Source organism: Geotrypetes seraphini, chromosome 1 (assembly GCF_902459505.1).
Source record: "Geotrypetes seraphini chromosome 1, aGeoSer1.1, whole genome shotgun sequence".
Lineage (NCBI taxonomy): Eukaryota > Metazoa > Chordata > Amphibia > Gymnophiona > Dermophiidae > Geotrypetes > Geotrypetes seraphini.
Genome location: NC_047084.1, coordinates 423,981,043 through 423,998,116, shown reverse-complemented (window position 1 = coordinate 423,998,116; position 17,074 = coordinate 423,981,043). Strand labels below are relative to the sequence as shown.

The 17,074-nt window shown below is 43.3% G+C and overlaps 1 protein-coding gene across 9 annotated transcripts in view; it reads left to right on the top strand.

The window, feature by feature from the left end:
- Positions 1-17,074, top strand: part of MPDZ (multiple PDZ domain crumbs cell polarity complex component) — a 550,514-nt gene that overhangs the window by 203,312 nt on the left and 330,128 nt on the right. For all 9 annotated transcript variants that reach the window (XM_033918951.1, XM_033918923.1, XM_033918958.1 and 6 more), the window contains 2 exons: positions 9,663-9,830; positions 11,841-12,200. In XM_033918951.1, the coding sequence (XP_033774842.1) occupies positions 9,663-9,830; positions 11,841-12,200 (528 nt within the window). The remainder of the gene's footprint in view (positions 1-9,662; positions 9,831-11,840; positions 12,201-17,074) is intronic.

Here is a 17,074-nt window from a genome sequence, read left to right as displayed (position 1 = left end):
CAGGCCCACATGCGTCCTCTTCAGTATGCTCTTCGGAGGTGGTCAACTCAGAGGCACAACCTGGATCACCCTGTTCTGCTTCTGGGCTTAGCTTGGGGCAGTCTTCGTTAGTGGCGAGTCTGGATCAGCCGCAGTGGACGGTGCTGCTCACGGATGCCAGTCTTCTCGGTTGGGGAGCTCAATGTCTAGGTCACTCAGCTCAGGGCACCTAGTCTACGGAGGAGGTCGATCAATGTCTTGGAGACCAGAGCCATCCGTCTGGTGTTGCTAGCCTTCCAGTCCTTTCTGATGGGTAAGTCAGTCAGGGTTCTGTTCGACAATGCCACGGTGGTGGCCTGTGTCAATCATCAGGGGGGCACCAAGAGCATTTTGGTAGCACAGGAGGCGGCTCTGCTCATGGTCTGGGTGGAGTTGCACCTTCAATAAATATCAGCATCCCACATAGCTGGAGTGGAGAATGTTCAAGTGGACTTCCTAAGTCATCATGTGCTAGATCCTGGAGAGTGGTGTCTAAGCCCAGTGGCCTTTCAGTTGCTAGTGCAGTCTTGGGGTCAGCCCCTCACCTGATGGCCACAAGTGTCAACGCCAAAACAACCTGCTTCTTCAGTCATCGCAGAGATGGTCAGGCTGAGGACCTGGATGCTGTGGTTCAACCATGACCAACAAAGGGGATATTGTATGTGTTCACTCTGTGGCCATTAGTGGGCAGAGTTCTTCACATAATTCGCCATCCGGGCCTCGTGGTTCTGGTGGCTCCGGATTGGCCTCGATGACCATGGTACGCAAATCTGGTGAGGCATCTGGTGGCGGATTCTCTTCCTCTGCCTCTCTTGGATGACCTTTTGACTCAGGGTCCCATTCCAATGTTCGATTCGGGTCCCTTCTGTCTTATGCCTTGGCTCTTGAAAGGGGACGCCTAGGTAAGAAGGGATATTCAGATAACTGGATCTCAACTCTCTTGGGGTCCGGGAGGCTTTCCACCTCTCGGGCTTATGTGAGGGTTTGGCGTCTATTTGAGGAATGGAATGCTGTGCGTGAAGTGGTCTCTTTTCGTGCTTCCCTGCCTAACATCCTAGAGTTTTTGCAGGATGGCCTGGACAGGAGCCTAGCTTGGTCTTCTCTCCGGGTTCAGCTTGCGGCCTTGTGGGTTGTTGAAAGGTCAGCGTTTGACTGCCATTCTGGATGTGATTCGCTTCTTGCGGGCGACCAAATTGCTCAAGCCTCCAATACGACCCTCTGTTCCATCTTGAGATCTGAACCTGGCTCTCTCAGTTCTAGTGCGCCCTCCTTTTAAACCATTGGGCGACTGCTTTTGAAAGATCTTACTCTTAAAGCAATGGTCTGACCTTACTCTTAGAGCAATGGTCAGACCACACTTGGAATACTGCGTCCAGCATTGGTCTCCATATCTAAAGAAGGATATAAAACTGCTGGAGAGGGTGCAGAGACGAGCAACAAAGCTGGTGAAAGGTATGGAGAACTTGGATTATGAGGAACGACTTAAGAGATTGAGGTTGTTCCCCCTTGAGAAAAGGAGACTGTGAGGCAAAATACTGAAAGGAACTGACAAAATAGAGCAGGAAAAAACATTATTTACAATGTCCAATGTGACACGGACAAGAGGACATGGACTGAAGCTAAGGGGTGGACAAGTTCAGGACAAATATCAGGAAGTTCTGCTTCACGCAACAAGTGGTGGACACCTGGAATGCTCTCCCAGAAGAGGTAATTGCGGAATCCACCGTTCTAGGATTTAAGGGTAAGTTAGATGTACATCTCCTTATGAGTGGCATAGAGTGACATGGGTAAGGGTAAGCTAGATGCATTTCTCTTTACGAGAAGCTTAGAGTGATATGGGGACTAAAACTATGCCAGGGTACACCTGGCGGGGCCTCCGCGTGTGCGGATCGCCGGACTTGATGGACCAAGGGTCTGATCCGGAGATGGCATTCTTATGTTATGTTATGTTATTATGTTCTTAAAGCGGTCTTCTTGGTGGCCATTACTTCAGCTAGACATGTTTCTGAGCTGTAGGCTTTCTCTTGTAGGGCTCCCTTCTTTGAGTTTTCTAGGGAACGGATTGTCTTGAGGCCTGTTCCTTCCTTTCTGCCAAAGGTAGTTTCTCATTTTCATGTCAATCAGGCAGTGCTCCTTCCGGTGTTGGGTAGCCGGGAGGGCTTTTCCGAGCAGAGACAGTTGCGCAAGTTGGATGTTAGTTGGGTCCTTCGGTCTTATGTGCAGAGGACCCAGGAGATCAGGAAATCAGATCATCTCTTTGTCCTCGCAGGTCCTCATAAGGGGGATGGCGCTTCTTTTTTTAAATTAATTAATTAATTTATTTATTTATCAATTTTGCATTTTAACAAAATCAAATATTTTGTACAGAAAGATTGTATGTTAATGCAGCATTTGGAAAACAAAATAATTTTTTTTTTTACAATAATTTTACTTCAAACAATCTCAAGTCCATATTTTTGATCCAAGAATTTATGAGTGAATATTAAAGGAAAATCAAAAGATATACACTAAGCAAAAAAGGTATCTGTGTTTGGTTCGAGGAGCATAACTCTAATTTACTAGTCCAATGTTCCTTTTCCAGGCGTTTCAGCGTCAAGAAGGTTGTAAGTTGAGCCTGTTCAAAACACACATATTTATTACCTTGATACCTTACAATACATTTACATGGGAAACGTAAGAAAAAGATACCGCCCAACTGAGTGACACCTGGTTTCAATAAAATAAATTGTCTGCAATTTTGAGTCTCTTTACTAACATCTGGGAAAATTTGAATTTTCAAACCTAGAAACTCCTTGTTTATTTTTGAAGAAAATTTTTAATATCCATTCTTTATCTGGCAATAATGCCAGGGATAATAGGAGAGTTGCTGGTTTAGCCAAATCCTTATCAGATACTTCCAAGATTGCTGTCAAATCTAATTGAAGATCCTGCTCCTGATTCTGATCTTCTGCTTGCTGTTGCAATTCTTTACTGGGCAAATAATACACCTGAGTAAAGGGAGTTATTGAGTCCTCAGGAATTTTCAAAATCTCCGTGAAGTACCTTTTTACCATTTCCCTTGGACTTATAGAAGGAACTTTTGGAAAATTCAGCAAGCGTAGGTTATTGGCTCGATAACTATTTTCCATTGTCTTTAATTTTCTTCTAATAATCTGGTTATCTTTTATTATTGTTGATTGAACTTGTTTAATCATAGTCACTTCTTTCTATTGTACGTTCCATTTTGTATATATGACATACAGAATTCCACCAAAAGGATATTTTGGTAAATTTCAGAAGATGTGGGGACAATTAACAGATTTTTGTAATGAATGATTAACTTTTCCCAAGATAAGATATTTGATTAGAAGGGAAATGGGTGGGTTTTATTTTTATTTCATAATATATTATTATATCAATAGTTTCAATGCAATGGTACTTGTATGTAATATTGTGGTGGGAGGGGAGGATTTTCTATTTAATAAGAATAATTTAAATATTTGGTTTATTACATAATATTTAAAATATTATAGAATATTAATTTGTAATGAACTGTTATACTTAATGTATTATATGAGAGTTAATCAAGTGTGTATTTTTAAGTTCATATGAGTTTATCTGCTACACTTGTAACATGCAAAAATGAATAAAGAATTTAAAACATAGTCACTTCTTTCTCAATATCTCCTACTTTAACTTTAACATTGGAAATTTCTTGTCTGTTTAGTCAAAGTGTCTCCTAGTTTGGAAACCAAGTCCCATATTGAGTCCAGGGTAACTTCTATTGGCTTCTCTGAGTAAAAGGAAATTCCCTGTAAAATTTGTTTTGGCTCACCTTGTCCATTTTCTGTCTGCCAATCCTGGTCATCTCCTCCAATAGTAGTATGACCTCTGGTGAAGTCTCTGGGCTTAAACAGTCTGTCGAGACCTCTATTAGCTGGCTTCCAGATGGTTCATCCTCTCGGTCAGGGCGTGCTGCCACTCCTGGCTCACTCCCTTCACGTGGTGAGCTAGCATTCAGCAGGGGAAGGGGGAGAGGGAAGGATTCCTTTGGTCGGGGCTCAGAGTTGTTTCTAGCCCAAGGACTTCCGGGTCAGCGTCACTCCATGCTGATGGGTCCAGAGGGCGACTCCCCGACATAACTGGCTCGCTCTGAAGACGCTGCAAAAACTGCTCAATAGTAGCGAGAGGGGGGACCTCGGAGTGCCACGAGGCTGCAGTGGCACTCCTACCCCTTCTCTTTGGCATCGCAGGAAAAAAACAACAGGAAAATCCGCTCCAGCGATCAGCAACTCTCATGGTGTCCCTCCAGTCAACAGGTACCAGACGCCATCTTGGATTCTCGGGATGGCCCTTCTAAGGCTGCTATTGCGCGCTGGATCAAGGAGACTATTGCTTCTGCTTATCTTCTGAAGAAGAAGCCTGTTCCAGAATTTCTCAAGGCTCATTCCACTAGGGGTCAGGCAGCTTCTTGTGCTGAGTCTTCTCTAGTGCCTCCAGTGGATATTTGCAAGGCTGCAGTTTGGTCTTCTCTGCATTCCTTTGTAAGATACTACCGTGTGGATGTTCAAGTGCGTCGGGACGCAGTATTCGGTGAACGTGTTCTGGTGTCGGCCCTTTGGGGTCCCACCCTTAATGGGTACTGCTTTGGTACGTCCCATTCGTAAGGACTATACTATTCTACTAGGCCAGGGGTCTGCAACCTTTAAGACATAAAGAGCCACTTGGACCCGTTTTCGAAAAGAAAAAAAAAACTTGGAGCCGCAAAACCATTATAAAACAAATCTAACACTGCATATATTGTTTCTTATCTTAATGCTATATACAGGATCACTAAATTGAAAATAAAATCATTTTTCCTACCTTTGCTATTTGGTGATTTCATGAGTCTCTGGTTGCACTTTCTTCTTCTGACTGTGCATCCAATCTTTCTTCCTTTCTTTCAGCCTCCTGTATGTTTCCTCTCCTCCAGACCTCATTCTCTCCCCCAACTTTTTCTTTCTGTCTCCCTGTTCCCCCTTCTTTCTGTCTCCGTGCCGTCCCCCAAGCCACTCGGTTTGCTGCCACCGCAATCGGGGAACAACCCCCAAGCCACCGCCGTCCCAAGCTTTCCCTGCAGAAGTGTTGCGCTGACCAGCATTCCGCTCCCTGACGTCAATTCTGACGTAGGAGAGGAAGTTCCGGGCCAACAAGGCATTTCTCCTCATTCCATCCAGCCTGAGCCCCATCTCTCCTTGATCCAGCATTTCCCTTCTGTGTCTGTCAGAATTACCATTCCACCTATTTTCCAGCATCACCCTTCTTTGTGTCCATCTCACCTATATCCCTATCTCACCACTTTTTCAGAATCTTCATTTGTCTCTGTCCTTATCTTTACGCCATGTTCACCATTTGCCCTTTCAATGTCTTTATCTCCCCCCACACACTTTTTCAGCATTACTTCTATGTCTCTATTTCACCTCCTCTTCATGTCCCCTCTGTATCTCTATCCTTATTCAGTAGGTCCTGCTTACCCTTTCTCTTCTTTGTGTCACTATCTCCATTTTCAGCTTTCCCCCCTTTTCCTTTGTTACTGCACCCTGTAGCTAGAATCTTTCCACCCTCCCTCCACTCCGGCCCAGCCCAGTTTGAAATATTTCCTTTTGTTTCCCTCCCCTCTCTCTTTCTCTTTCTCTTCTCCTCCCTCACCCACGAGTCCTGCATCTGGCCCTCTCCCTTCTACCTGCACCTGGCAACACCCCCCTGCTCCGCGGCTCTCTTCAGCAACTCGTCAGCAGCGGTGATCAAGACAAGCTGCCGACATCGAGGCCTTCCCTCTACGAGTCCCGCCTTTGTGGAAAAAGGAAGTTGAAACAAGCGGGACTCGCAGAGGGTAGGCCCCGACGTCAGAAGCTGCTGCTGAGTTGCCGAAGAGAGCCGCGGAGCAGGGGATGTGGCCGGAAGCAGGTAGAAGGGAGAGGGAGATAGGAAGGCTGTAGATCTCCGGAACATGACACCGACCCCGGCCAGGATGATTTCTTTTTCATTCGTGCACCTTACAAGTCCAGCGTCGCGGCGGGAAATAGCCATGCTGAGCAGTGAGCTCAGCACTACACAGATGAAAGCCTTGCTTGCTGATTGGTCCGGCGGCACGGCGGGGCGGGGCCGCCGGACCAATCAGCAAGCAAGGCTTTCATCTGTGTATGTGCTGAGCTCACTGCTCAGCATGGCTATTTCCCGCCGCGACGCCGGACTTAAGCTGCATGCCTGCGTGACACACTACCGGAGCCGCAGCAAAGGTGGAAAAGAGCCGCATGCGGCTCTGGAGCCGCAGGTTGCCGACCCCCGTACTAGGCGATACAGAAGGAGAAATTAGGTTTTTACCTGCTAATTTTCTTTCTGTTAGCCTGTAGACTGGTATAGTCCCCCACCCTATCTGTCTTTGTGCGGTGATTGCGGGTTTTTGTTTTATTCACATGCAGATTTTGGTTTTTTCTGCTGGTTCTAGTATTTTTTAAGGGCCGGGGAGAAGTAAGAACAGCGGCTATGGCTCAGCTGGCTTAGCTGATGAGCTGTGGGGATGCTTTCTATACCAGCATTCAGTTTTACACATGTTCCAACAGTAGTTTACCAGTGTTTGTTGTGTTTACACTCCTGTTCGAAGTGTGTGTTACTGTTTTCAGTTGAAGTGTTTCCTAGGTTCTGCTTGGCTATTCGGCAGACTGGATTAGATTGCAAGAGGAGAAACTATCCTGATATACAGGTTTGTTCTCAGTGTCCACCTGCTGGTAACAGTGAGGTATATAACCCATTGGTTGTGCTTGGCTATTCGGCAAACTGGATTGGATTACAAGAGGGGAAACTATCCTGATATACAAGTTTGTTCTCAGTCTCCACCTGCTGGTAGCAGTGAGGTATATAACCCATTTGTAAAGACTATACCAGTCTACAGGCAAACAGAAAGAAAATTAGCAGGCAAGAACCTCATTTCTTTTTATGTAGCCAAGGAGCTGTCCCTGTGGGATATCAAGATGCAGAAGCTCCTGGAGGCACTCACCAAACAACTTGTGGAAGTCCCAGCACTCATTCCCCCAACTTTGCTCTATAGTACCCCTTTGTCTCACTGCTGCTGTGCTCTTACAGCTTAGAGGAGTCATTGGATCCAGAAGGCAGCTGGATTTTCCCATCTGAGTTGGAGGAGGCAGATATGAAAGCACAGCAGCAGTGGGACCAGTGCTATCTGGCAGGGATTGGGGGAATTGGGGTTGCCATGAGTATCTTCTGCTAGCTTTATTATTATTTGTTAATGAGCTTCCATAATGAAACAGAATAAAGAGATAATAGTTTCATCAACCAAACTTTTATTGACCAATTCCTACTGTTTCCAAAAGTATAGGAGCCCTTTTACTAATGGGAGTTAAGCCTTTAATGTGTCATTAGTGTGAAAAACAAGGCTATTGCAAAATGTGTTAAAGCACATATTATTTTAAAAAATATATATTTTTATGGAGTGTGGGCATTCTTGCTCTATCTGGCTAATTCGTTCTTATTAGCTCACACTAACCAGATAACATAGACTTAATGCCCTTAGGGGGAAATTATAGAAATAGCGCCTAAGTTAAGTAACAAACACCATTTAAAATGGCAAAAAAGGCAAATAAGTTCCTTTGTAGGTGCTTTAGGCCGCTGAATGCCAATATGGCCATGGCTAACGCCGGAAGTGGCATTAGGCAGCCTTAAGCGCATACATAGGCACAATTAATGGCGTAGATAGATGCTGGAATTGTAGACTTACATTTCCAGCACCTATCTTTCGTGGAAACATGATTATAGGGCACCGTTGCATAATTGACATGTGATTGTCATCTGCTTTTTAGGTGGCCGCTGATATCAGCACTGTATAGAGAATCCAGACCTTAGTGCCTCCTGAATAGGAGGCAATAAATGCTCTTATTTATTTACAAAATTTATATTCTTTATCTGTACAATTCTAGATGGATCACAAATCAACATGCATATTCATTATATAAATAAACAGGAAAAACCCAGGTGGTTACCTATTAAGTAAATCAAAAATTATATAAACCACCAGTAACCAAAATGATATTGAAAGGATTTTATGTCCGAAGCGCTAACCCACTAACGCGGCTTGATAAAAGGACCCCTTAAAGTGCAATGGCCTTGGTTTTCTAGAGCAGGAGTTATGCACTTTAAGCTTTATAAGCAGAAATGAATTAAAAGAAGCTACAAGTTTATAGCACAATTGCACTTTTCAATGCAGCACTTTAAAGCACCAGTTTACTTTCCTAAGATGAGTACTTTTTTCTGTCAGTTCTGTGTTCCAAAATGAATTGTTAGGTGATTGATTATTTAATTTAATATGAAGTAGAAGAGCTATATTATTTGAATTTTAAGCAAAAAAAATAATATTTTTTTAAAAACAATAAGTAATGAATTAAATGAACGAATTAAAGTACAGTCAAACCTTGGTTTACGAGTGCTGCGGTTTGCGAGTGTTTTGCAAGACGAGCAAAACATTTGCAAAATCTGCACCTCGGAAACTGAGCTTGCCTCGATTTGCGAGGCCTCCCCCCCCACACACTCGCGTCAGCCCCCCGCCACGATCCGGCATCCCCTACCCAAACACAATCGCTTACCCCGCTCTGGCACCGGCACCAACACACAGATCATGCCAGTGCTGGTGCCCGAAGATCCTCCCTGTTGCTTATGCTGGGCCATGAGCATCTGCGCATGCTTAAGGCCTTCTAGTTCTCGTTCTCTCCGAGATGCCAGATCGCAGCTGGAGGAGGGGGCAACGTGAGCGGGGGAGGATGCCGGATCGAGGGGGGGCAATGTCAGATCGCGTGGGATGTGGAGCGGTGTAGGTGACCTCGGGGGTGGGGGGTAAAGTAGAGCAACGCCGGTGGCCTCGGGGTGGGGGAGGGGAGGTGGAACTAATCAAGCGAGTTTCCCTTACTTCCTATGGGGAAACTCGCTTTGATATACGAGCAATGAAATTGCAATAAAGTTGATTTTATGTATTATTGTTTGGGAGGGGTGGGGGATTATTATATTCAATAAGAATGATATAAATTTAGATTTCTGACATAATAATATACCTTTATATTAATTTTTAAAGAAATGTTAAATTTGATGTTAATATAAGAATTAATCAAGTGTGTATATTCAAGTTTCTAATAAGTTTATGTGATACACTTGTTGTAACATAAGAAAATGAATAAAGATTTATAAAACAAAAAAAGATATACGAGCAATTTGGTTTATGAGCATGCTTCTGGAACGAATTATGCTCGTAAACCAAGATTCCACTGTATTGTAGTTTAAAAATTAGGGTGGATGGGCCTAAGCCAGTGATGTAAGTAGGAGCAAGAGAACAACTTGACTTGTCTCTTTGAGAAAACCTGTTATGGGTATAACTCCATAATCTGAGGCTTGTTCCCCCTGTTTATAAAATCCTTTCAATAACATTTTGGTTACTGGTGGTTTATATAATTTTTGATTTATTCATTATATAAATCACAAATCAAATATTTGAATTCTTCGCAGGTCTTGGATGCTAATGACAACAACAGCTCTAGTGTAAAACATATAATTAAGTGTCTTCAAATTAACAGTGATACTCTGTGGACAGTAGATCATCTGACTAATTAAATTGCATTTCTTAGGTGGATTCAAGTGAAACTGACTTAGCAGATACATCAACATTTGAATTGCCATATTCTCAAGAGAATGACAACGCCTTACAAGTCTCTCTCATTGCACTACATGGCAGTTCTTGTAATGGAGATCTGAACTATAGTAATCAGCTCTCACTTCCATCATCTATTTCAGATGTAAGTATAATATGTGTATTTTATTAATGGCAGCTGATGAGATTAAAGGAAGAACTTGTTTGAACAAGGATAACATTTGTGGTAAAAGCATTATATTACTTGTTAATACATCTGCCCATATGTAATGTAATTTATTTCTTATATACCGCTACATCCGTTAGGTTCTAATGTTCATTAGCAGTAACTTGCACATTCATTTGATATATTTTAGACATTTTAACATTTGAAATAAAAAATATAAACTAGAAATAGAAAATGTAATGTCAGATGTGCAAATATAAAGCTGTGTATAATGCCTGGTTTAATTACTATATACAGTGGTACCTTGGTTTAAGAGCATAATTTGTTCCAGAAGCATGCTCTTAAACCAAAACACTCGTATATTAAAGCAACTTTCCCCTTAGAAGATAATGGAAACTTGAACAATTCGTTCCACCAACCCCCCCCCGAGGCTACTGATGCTGCTCCATCACCCCCTCCCCCGCTCTAACCGGCATCGCACCCCCCCGAACCGGCATCACAACCCTCCCCCCCCCCCGCGAGAACCGCAAAGCACCCCCATGCTGAAAGCGCCATCCATCCGCCCTTCCTCCCAAGCACTTGGTCCTTACCCCTTCTGCTCGTTGTAAGTGTGAATGTGAGCTCCCGCCTCTTGCCTGGGCTGGGCCTTGAGCATCTGCGCATGCTCAAGGCCTTCTGGTTCTCGTTCTCTTGGAGATCTCGTTCCATTCCAGTAACAGAGTATACATATCTTATATGCAGTGGTCTCAAACTCAAACCCTATGCAGGGCCACTTTTTGAAAAAATAGTTAATGTCTTATTAAAGAATGACAATTTTGCATGAGGTAAAACTCTTTATAGTTTATAAATCTTTCCTTTTGGCTAAGTCTTAATAATAATATTGTAATTTATAGCTAAAGAGACATATAATCAAGAAACTTTTTTTATTTTACATGTGGCCCTCGGGCTGCGAGATTGAGACCACTTCTATAAAGCTACTGGCAGTCAACAGCACCTCACAGCAACCTGCATAAGAAAACCTTTGTAATCCATGAGCCTATAGTGGATTTCTGCAATAATTAACCAAAATGCCATGAGATACCCACATAGGTTTGTTCCAAATCTTGCAGCCTCTTCTGATCATGGAGGGGATCCCTCTCGTGACGGATACGGCCTGTCGGACTGGGGTGCTCACTGCTGGGACCGCTGTTTTCAGTTACTGATCTTTACTGTATCCAGCTGCACTAGCTACCCAAGACTAGCATCCATCATACTTCTTATTACTGAATACCTTCCTGGATATTATTATTTACAGCCTGAACATACTCTGCTTTAATAAACACATTTCTTTCAATTGATTTTGCTGCAAATTATGTAAAATGAAATTTTTTTTTTTTTTTTAAATATCTTTATTCGTTTTTACATTATGCAAACAAGTGTACAATAATTCAAGTCATACTATACATTCTTCACTTGAAACTCTACATTCATTTTATACCATAAACTATCTCCCCTCCCTCCCTTTCCATATATTACCCCTCATAATGTCATAAAACCCACCCATCCCTCCTCCCCCCTACATATATTTAATGGGGATAAATATAATTATTTATTTATTATAATACTCAATTAATGGTCTCCACACCTCTTTAAATTTCTTATAATAACCTCTCTTGATGGAAAAAACATTGGCAATCAAAATGAAATTATTTTATATATTTGGTTTACTTTGTGCCAGTATCTCAGCTTATAGAGCATCTCTGTAGTTTCATCAGTAAAGGAAATGTTGCTAGTATTACAGGCTGTTTATGGTTCATGGAACTACAGAGAAAAATGCAAATCCTGTGCTATATATGAACTAATGTTTTTTGAAAAAAAGGAAGTTCTGTCTTGTTTATGATTTCTTCTTTCTTTCAATTAACCTCTCAAGAAGTTTTTATAAGTCTGCTATAGTGCTTCCTCAATAATTTTGTGACACTTCTGTTGGCAACTTTTAATTCTGTTTTCTAGAATGTTGGACAAGAATTATTTGGGGAAAGTTCAATTCTATTAACTCCAGAGCTTGTTGCTGAAGATCAGTTTTTCACTGTGGAGAAATATGATCCTATGCCTCAGTCTTGGGCAACTTCAACACCAGCACTAGATTTTAGGATGTCCAGTAAAGATATGTACAATTTGGAAGTAAGCCAAAAAGTGACAGAGAACGTATCAGTCAGCATAGACATGACCATGGAACCTATTAATTTTACACACAACGATATCTTGGTTATTGATTCTCATGAGAAACAAGTTGGAAGCACAGATGCACTCATGTTGATTGAATCTCAGCACATGGTTGAAGATCTGCTAAAGACAAATATCACTTCTGAAGTAGGTTTTAATTTTAAGATAGTTCTATTATATTAACTATGCTGTATATAGGGTTATTTATATATAGATATAAATGAAGATTATGTATTTTTAGGTCAGAGGGCTTTTTCTTACTCAGAGCAACCTGGTTTTGTGCACTGTTATAGCACTTTTGGTGTTTGGAGGGTTTTTTTTTTTTTCTTTTGCTTATTCCACTGTCAGTAGTAGACATTCCAGAACTGCTGGCAAAAAAGTTAATATATGGGCTAAGTAGAATAGTATTCTTCAGCATAAATTGTGTTGTTATAGTACATTTGTACAAAAATCAGGAAATTGAAAATAATGGCTGTCCAGGTATTCATCAGTCAATATCCAAATGATTTTTCACCATATCCTATGAATGTATGACGTGGGCTTTGTGCACACTTCACACAGTTATGGAAGTGCTACATAACATTAGACCTGGGCTCCAAACTTTCCTGGAGCTGAAGAAGATACTGCTAGTGGGCTAAATTTCTGCCCTCCTCCCCCTCCCCTCTCTCCCCCCTCCCCCCTGCATGTTAAACACCAGCACTGAGTGTGCAAGATTAATATTTCCTGTAGAAATAAATATTGGAGAACTATAAGATATGTGTATGTATGTATATATCTACAGCTATCTGTCTTTCTGTTTTTATATCTAGCTAGTTATCTAAAATGCCTATGATTAAATTATGTAACCCAGTATTGTAAATATTTAGTATATTTTACTTTTTTAGGTATACCTATATGTGGACAGCAATTAATGTGACATATATATGTATATGCTGTGTGTATTTCTTGTACAACCCTACTCTATTCCTGAACCTTCGGCAGGTAGTCAGTCCCTTCTTGCGAGAACTATTGTAGAAAGCTTCATTTGCATACTTTTGTTCCTCCTCTCTTACCTCTGGGCTGTCCTCCGATTCCTCAGTTGTCTTCCTACAAGCGAAGACAGTAGGAGCTACTTGGACAGCCTGCATTAATAGTTCAGGAGCTGAAGAACTGTTCCCTTGGGATCTTGGCTCACCCCAGGTTCATCCGCTAGTGGGTTTGAGTGCAGACTCAATGGTGTTTTTCCTCCAGGATTGAGGCCGTCTGCATTCCTCCCGTTGTTAGTGTGTTCAGTTTCTGGAGGGGGTTGAGATCTTTGGCCGATGCATTGGGTCTAAGAGGCAGTCAGAAGAAACAAGCAGTTCGGATTCCAGACTTTTTGAGGCAGAGGATCTTCCTATAAGCTGTTACAGCTTCCATTCTGCAGCTCCCAGCACACAGCATGGCAAAGTGAATAGCTGGCTGACAGTCTGGCATATCGATTTGGGAGTAGGGGGGGAAGGTTCCTTAAAAAAAATTTATGGAGGTTTCCAGGGTTAGTGCTAGGGTCTCCCTCCTCAAAAATCCCCAAATCACAATTTTTATTTTTCAAGTTTCCAGTTTCAAGTTTATTAGGTGACTTGATTAATCGCTTAATCAGGATTTCTAAGCGATGTACACTTTAAAATTCACATTTGTTTAGGGAACAATACAATACGTACAAATACTTAAATAGGGCTAATTTACATTAAATTAACATTACTAAACAATGGGTAAGGAGGGAAGAAATACAATTCTTAAAGTAAAGAGAAGACATTAAGGGAAAATACAAAGGGGTAATAATTAACAAAAGTATAGCAAAGTTAAATAAGACAATAAAATAGTAAAATTAAGTTGCGAAGGCGTCTTTGAAAAGGAAGGTTTTTAACTCATTTTTAAATTTCCCAAACTCCTTCTCCTCCCGTAAAAAAATAGGGAGGGCGTTCCAAGTCTGCGGTGCAGTACAAGAAAAGATAAATTGTCGTCTCGTATTAATAATTTTTAGTGAGGGAATAGATAATAGATTTTGTTCACTAGATCGTAAAATTCTCTTTGCAGTATATGGAATTAGAAACCTAAATAAGAATGCAGGGGTCTTATTATATAGGGTTTTAAAAATAATTATACATAATTTATAAGTAATTCTGTGAATGACTGGTAGCTAATGAGCATTTTTGAGAAGTGGTGTTACATGATCAAATTTTTTAGACTTGGTTATTAATTTAATTCATGCATTTTGTATAATTTGTAATCGTTTTATTTCGTGTAACGCAATTCCTTTAAATAAAGAATTGCAGTAGTCGATTTTTCTGTGTGGCTACCCCGGGCAGTTTTTGGTGCTAAAATCGCTGCCATGGTAGTCATTTTGGATGTCCCAATTTGAAATTAAAAGCTTATTTTTGCCTCCAAACACCTTGTTTTTGCTTAAAAACAGATGGGATGGACTCCTCAGGTCAGGATACTTTGGATTCATGCTCTATGGCGGATGGCATCTGAGGAATACCCATGTTGCACATGCCATGTGGCACGTGAGGGGGGACGTGAGTCACTTGGGGGTTCTGGGACCCAATCCACCTGAGGAAAGAGTCAAAATTTGAGCCTGGGGGCAGCACAAGTACATTCCTGGTGAAGCACAGCTGTGATTTGACAGTGAAATATCAAAAAAGTTCAAAACAGAGACCCCTCTGAATTTTATTAATATGTTGTTTCAGGCCTATTTGATTAACAAGGGCACCATCAATCCGTCTGGTATTGCAGCCCTGCTAGTGCCAGGGGTTCCCCTCTAAGAGCACAATACCCCAGCAGAAGTGCCATCCACGGTTTGGGGATGGCTCAGATGATCAAGATTCTGTTTTTATGCTTTTGCTTTCCTTGGCAGGAGCTTCTACAGTGGGGGATGATACTGCAGTCACAGGATTGTAAGACTCTGATCTGGGGGACGTTTCAGATCTTGGTGAGGACCCCATTGTGTACAGACTATTTAAACCAGTGGTTCCCAACCCTGTCCTGGAGGAACACCAGGCCAATTGGGTTTTCAGGCTAGCCCTAATGAATATGCATGAAGCAAATTTGCATGCCTATCACTTCCATCATATGCAAATCTCTCTCATGCATATTCATTAGGGCTAGCCTGAAAACCCGATTGGCCTGGTGTTCCTCCAGGACAGGGTTGGGAATCACTGATTTAAACCATCAACGCTGATAGGGATAATCTCACAATCCCTTCAGGAGTTAAATCTAGAGGCTCCTCAGGCCTTGACTATGCAGTGCTCACTTATGAGTAGCACTAAGCTACAGTTTTCCTGTTTTCCATCACATTCAGATATCACAAAGATGCTTATCCCAGGACAAGCAGGCAGGTATTCTCACTAGTGGGTGATGTCATCCGACAGAGCCCCGATACAGACGTCTCACAAGCATGTCTTGCTTGAAGAAACTCAGAAGTTTTGAGATGCCCGCACCTCGCATGCGCCAGTGCCTTCCCGCCTGATGGTCCGGGCGTGTCTCCTCAGTTCTTTTCTTTCCGCGGAGCTGAGAAGTCTTTCTTCGTTTCTGCGCTGATTGAACTCCCATTCTTTGCCTTCCATAGCTGCGGTTTTGAGTTTCTTTTACTCTTTTCGTGTGTTTTATTTCTTTTATTTCTTTTTCTAAAAAAAAAAAAAGAAACAAAAAATTTCTTCCAGCGATTCGGCTGGGTCGGCCGCATGGCTCAGGCCCCGCTCCTTCGATCTCGCGGCGGAGCTTTATCGGCCTATGTCCCGGCCAATCACCGGTTCAAAAAGTGTAGCAAGTGCCAGCGCGTGATTTCACTGACGGACCCACATCGACGCTGCCTGCAGTGTCTTGGTCCGGAACATTTCCCGAAATCGTGCTAGCCTTGTTCCACACTCACAGCGAGGGCGTTTAAGCGTCGATGTTTTTTTGTGGGAGTTCATGTTCAAAATGGAAGCTGTGCAAGACCCTTCAGCTTCGACTTCGACTGGTGCTTCACCTTCCCATGGGAAGCCCTCCACCGCTCCTGCTGCTCCGGGTCTCCTCAAACCGGCTTCGTTTGTCCCGGTTACGACCCCGTCTTCGGCGCCGGTGCCTTCTGTCTCTCAGGTTCAGGTACCGCCTTCTACAATTTCACCCGTGGTCATCAAGGTGCCGAAAGCTTTGAAGCAAAAGCACTCGGCCACGAAGGAGCGCGAAGACCGTGCTGGAGGACCCCCTTTCGGTGCGGATCCCTCCATATCGGCTTCGTTGAGGTCCCTTTTGGAGGCTCAATTTGTCGAGCTCATGCAAACCATGGGGCCCAAATTGATTGCAACCATCCAGGATGACCTCCTGGTTCCGATCCCGGGGGGCGGACAGCCCCCTCCTCCTTGCCGGTCTACCTCGCTGCTTGGCGAGGAGGAGCGACGTATGGCGGCCGGTCCCTCGAGGCGGGCCTCCTTCAGTGATATGCCCCCCTTAGAGCCCATCACGCCTCCGTTCGAAGAGGCCTGGAATACCTCTTCGGGTAATCGAAGTCCTGGGCATCGCAAGTCGCAGGAAGAGTTCTTCCGCACTCCCTACCAGGCCTGGACTGCATCTCGAGAGGCTTCGAATCTCCTGCCTCTTCGCTCCACGGCCTCGAGTCCCATCTGCTCGCTAGAGGCGTCGGGGGACCATGCTAAGCATCGTCATTCTAGATCCCCCTCCAGACACCGGGAGGGGCATCGGTCCAGGCATTCCTCGCGGCACTCCTCGAGGCACTCGGAGGTTTCCCCGCAGAAGAAGCAGCCACGCATGGGGTACTCTTCATCAGACATGTCCCCTCCACAGGGACCGGAGTATGAGGAACCATCCACCTCTTATTCTCCCTGTCGCTCCCAGGTCTCTTTGGATCCCGAGGCCTCGACTTCGTCCAGTCCTTCTCGGAGGCCGGTGCTGGCGGATCAATTGTCTTTTTCTTCCTTCCTCCGGCAGATGGCGGATGACCTGGACATTACCTTGGACACCGGTTTGCGGTACTCCAAGGAATACCTCGATACCATGCATTT